Here is a 4,509-nt window from a genome sequence, read left to right as displayed (position 1 = left end):
GAAACATGAAGCTTTGCATAGTTACTATTTAATGTATGTTTTGTCGTGAACACTTGTGTTATGGTGTTAGTTTTGATATTGTAGGATTCAGACAGGCTCAGACCATGGCCTTTGCTATTGATGAGATCAACAAAAACTCTAACCTGCTGCCTAATGTGACTCTGGGATACAGTCTGTATGATAACTGTGAGAAACTACGAACTGGATTTCATGCAGCACTGACCTTAGTCAGTGGTCAAGAAGAGCAAGTTACATTAGAGGAGAACTGTGTAGGAACTCCTCCAGTCCTAGGGATTGTGGGTGATTCTTCTTCTAGACGATCTATTGCCATATCCACAGTCTTAGGTTTGTACAGAGTGCCTCTGGTAAGTTTACATTTTAAAATTCTAAAAAAATGCATTATATTATTGTGATTGAGTTATGAACATAGTTAACATGGGAAATGCGTGATCAACCTTAAAATGTGTTTTTAAGAACTGTGTGTTTTGCAGGTGAGTTATTTTGCCACATGTTCCTGCCTGAGTGATCGACAAAGGTTTCCATCTTTCTTTAGGACGATCCCGAGTGACGATTTTCAGGTAAATCTATCTGCAAATTCTAAATGAGTAAAGTTAAGTGCAAGAGTCGAGTAAAAAAGATGATTCCAGCCTGTGCACTAATCCCTCTGCTCTGTGTCCACATAGGTGAATGCTATGATTCAGATTCTAAAACACTTTGGTTGGAATTGGGCAGGTCTGCTCATCAGTGACTATGATTATGGATTCCACGCTGCCCGATCCTTTCACTCTGATCTGGGTCCAGCTGGTGGAGGTTGTCTGGCTTACACAGAGATTTTGCCCAGGGGTGAAGACCCTGCTGAACTAACCAGAATAGTGGATGTGATGAGGAAATCTACAGCTCGAGTGGTGATTGTGTTTGCACATGAGAGTCACATGATTAACCTCATGGAAGAGGTCAGTCCTTTTACTGCCAAAAAAACATTAATTTCATTAATAATAATGTTCTTGTCTGTAACAAAGTTAACTTGCACTACTTGGGTTATGGTTTCATTTCATTTTCCAAACTTTCAGTTTGTTGCAGTTTTTCAGAGAACATTTGCACATCGCATGTTTGGGAGCAAGCACTTATGGTTCTAGGACAGACCAAGTACGGAGATAGAAGAGGGGGATTGTGGTAGAGCAATATTAAAATCATGTTAAAAATATTTCTTATTGTTTATTTAATTAATTTATTTTATTTTATTTATATATGTTACCTGCTTATTGATTTTTTTATTATTATGATAGTACCAGAGCTGACAGTCAGGGACAGTATGAAAAGGCACCATTTAACATCTGTCTGTGTTGCTTAAAGGGCCATTCTAACATTGTTATAATCCCATGTATAGGTGGTAAGACAGAATGTTACAGGCCTGCAGTGGATGGCCAGTGAAGCCTGGACAACAGGCCCTTCACTCCAGACTCCTCACCTCATGCCGTACCTGGGTGGAACACTGGGCATCGCCATCCGTCGAGGAGAAATACCAGGGCTCAGGGACTTCCTGTTGCAAATACGTCCTGACCTACATCACAATAACACCGATGGAAACAGACTGGTGAGAGTGTTCCCTCTGATTTGGTATATTTAGGAAAACTGAAAATTTAAATCAAATTAAGATGTACTATATTGCAGGTGAATCGGTTTTGGGAACACACATTTCAGTGTAGATTTGCACCACCTCCAGCAGGTTGGGTGGAAGATGGAGGAGAATTGTGCACTGGACAGGAAGTTATGGAGAATGTGGAGACTGAGTTATTGGATGTTTCAGACCTCAGACCAGAGTATAATGTGTATAAGGCTGTGTACGCTCTGGCATATGCTCTTGATGACATGCTGCAGTGTGAGCCAGGGAGAGGACCTTTCAGCAACTTCACCTGTGCTCATTTACAAAGACTGGAGCCATGGCAGGTGTGATATAAGTAAACTTAATGTGTAGAAATGACTACACTTTCAATGTCTACACAAACAATGATTCAAATATTATGTTAGTCCAAACTCGATTATACTAAGCCTTCTTTTCAGTGTGTGTTGTGTCCCTAATCTGGATTTTCATAGGTTATGCATTACTTGGAAAAAGTTAACTTCACTACAACATTTGGCGATCAAGTGTCATTTGATGAAAATGGTGATGCCTTACCTGTATATGACATTATGAACTGGGTGTGGCTCCCTGATGGAAGAACTAAAGCTCAGAGAGTGGGTGAGGTTAAGAGGTCAGCCTTCAAAGGTGAAGAACTCACACTGGATGAAGATAACATATTCTGGAATTTTGAATCCAAACAGGTTAGTTATTACTGCTTCAGACTACCATCTCTATACCTCAACCATTATAGATAACTCCAGCGAATATTGTTTTTTCTTTCTCCACACAGCCTCCTCGGTCAGTGTGCAGTGAGAGCTGTCCTCCAGGTACCCGCATGGCCAGAAAGAAGGGGGAACCTGAGTGTTGTTTTGACTGTGTCCCTTGTTCTGAGGGAAAGATCAGCAATACAACTGGTGAGTGTAAAGTTTTAAACACCACAGTTCAGAGATGTTGTATAAACATGTATCTTATCACTTCTCCTCTTTTCTCAGACTCCATGGAGTGCACCAGTTGTCCAGAAGATTTCTGGTCCAGCCCCCAGCGTGACCACTGTGTTCCTAAGAAAACAGAGTTCCTCTCCTACCATGAGCCTCTGGGTATCTGCTTGACAACTATCTCACTGTTGGGCACATTTATCTGTGTTGTTGTTCTGAGCATCTTCATCCATCATCGCAGCACACCTATAGTTCGTGCCAACAATTCAGAACTCAGCTTCCAACTGTTGCTTTCACTTAAACTCTGTTTCCTCTGCTCATTGCTCTTCATTGGACGACCCAGATTATGGACTTGCCAACTAAGACATGCAGCATTTGGCATCAGCTTTGTGCTTTGTGTCTCATGTATCCTGGTGAAAACCATGGTGGTTCTGGCTGTGTTCAGGGCCTCCAAACCAGGAGGTGAGTCCAGTCTGAAGTGGTTTGGTGCTTTGCAGCAGAGAGGGACAGTTCTGATTCTGACTTCTGTTCAAGCCGCAATCTGCAGTGCCTGGCTTGTCTCTGCTTCACCAGTGCCTCATAAAAACACCCAGTATCACAGTGACAAGATAGTTTATGAGTGTGTAGTTGGGTCCACAGTTGGTTTTGCAGTTTTACTTGGTTATATTGGTTTACTGGCTGTCCTTAGTTGTTTGTTAGCTTTTCTAGCAAGGAATCTTCCAGACAGTTTCAATGAGGCTAAACTCATCACTTTCAGCATGCTGATCTTCTGTGCAGTGTGGGTGGCTTTTGTCCCTGCTTACATCAGCTCACCAGGCAAATATGCAGATGCAGTAGAGGTATTTGCCATCCTGGCCTCCAGTTTTGGCCTCTTGGTGGCGCTGTTTGGACCCAAATGTTATATAATCCTGTTGAGACCAGAGAGGAACACAAAGAAAGCCATCATGGGTCGAGGCATTGGATCATAGAAACTGCATTGGATCATAGAAACTGCAAAAAAATGTAAACGTTAAATATCATATAACCTAAAATATTTTCATGATACGTTTTTTTTCTAATTGTTTTTCTTTTAGGTTGTGGAAAATCAAGTTTCCACAACCTATGGGTTTCTAACTTGTAATATGGTGTGTGTGAAAGCACACACCTAGGCAAAAGTTAATGGATTACAAAATCACAGTATGTAAAACTATTTGGCACAACTAATGACTTTAAAAGTATTGGGGGTTAGTGCACATGCCCTATTTTATTTTGGAACTTGTGAAATGTGAAAGGTGTTGGATTCAATGTGCGTGGAAGTGGTGGATATAAATAACAGCTCATTATTTTGCAGTCAGTCGGTTGGGGGATGCATAGAATAATTCACTATTTGGCAATCAATTTTTTTTGTGGATGTTTAGAACAGCTCATTAATTGGCAGTCTCCTAGTGCATATCGAGAGCAGCTCATTATTGAGCAGTCAGTCGGTTGATGGATGTTTAGAAAAGCTCATTATTTGACACTGTTCCATTACCCATCTGAGGTAAAATATTTGCTGTACCACAAATTGTGTTCATGCAATGAATAAACGTTAAATATAGATAGATATCGAACCTCCGTTACATTACAGTCAAATATATTATGATTAAATATGCCACATACACAGACATACAATACATATATATATATATAAACATGCATATGGATATAACGAGTGTAACTTATAAAGTTTCACTTTATTTTATCCACAGAATGCCAGGTAGCGTTCAATAGTGTAAAGACTTTGTTCAGTCACACTCCCGTGCTTGCAGCCCGTTGTTGGCTGCCGTTTAGTGTATATTCATTGTATTGTTTCCATTAGTGATTCTACTAGGCATGCAAATCCAGCTGTGTGATTCCCTGTTGAGGATTGGTCCTTTGGTTCCTGCTTCCTGTTCACTTTTGTCTGTGATTGATGTGGCTATGATTCGACCAAGT

General features: G+C 40.7%; 1 protein-coding gene across 1 annotated transcript; it reads left to right on the top strand.

The window, feature by feature from the left end:
* Nucleotides 1–287: 287 nt before the first annotated feature.
* On the top strand, nt 288–4,138 carry LOC122766171 (extracellular calcium-sensing receptor-like; the record flags this gene model as incomplete). The annotated part of the gene is made up of 4 exons (XM_044020836.1): nt 288–365; nt 2,095–2,322; nt 2,412–2,546; nt 2,625–4,138. Coding segments are annotated over 4 exons (1,341 nt in total), but the record flags the coding sequence as incomplete, so codon positions are not given.
* Nucleotides 4,139–4,509: the final 371 nt, after the last annotated feature.

The sequence above is a fragment of the Solea senegalensis genome, linkage group LG3 (assembly GCF_019176455.1).
Source record: "Solea senegalensis isolate Sse05_10M linkage group LG3, IFAPA_SoseM_1, whole genome shotgun sequence".
NCBI classification, from domain to species: domain Eukaryota; kingdom Metazoa; phylum Chordata; class Actinopteri; order Pleuronectiformes; family Soleidae; genus Solea; species Solea senegalensis.
This window is presented reverse-complemented; position numbering and strand designations above follow the sequence as displayed.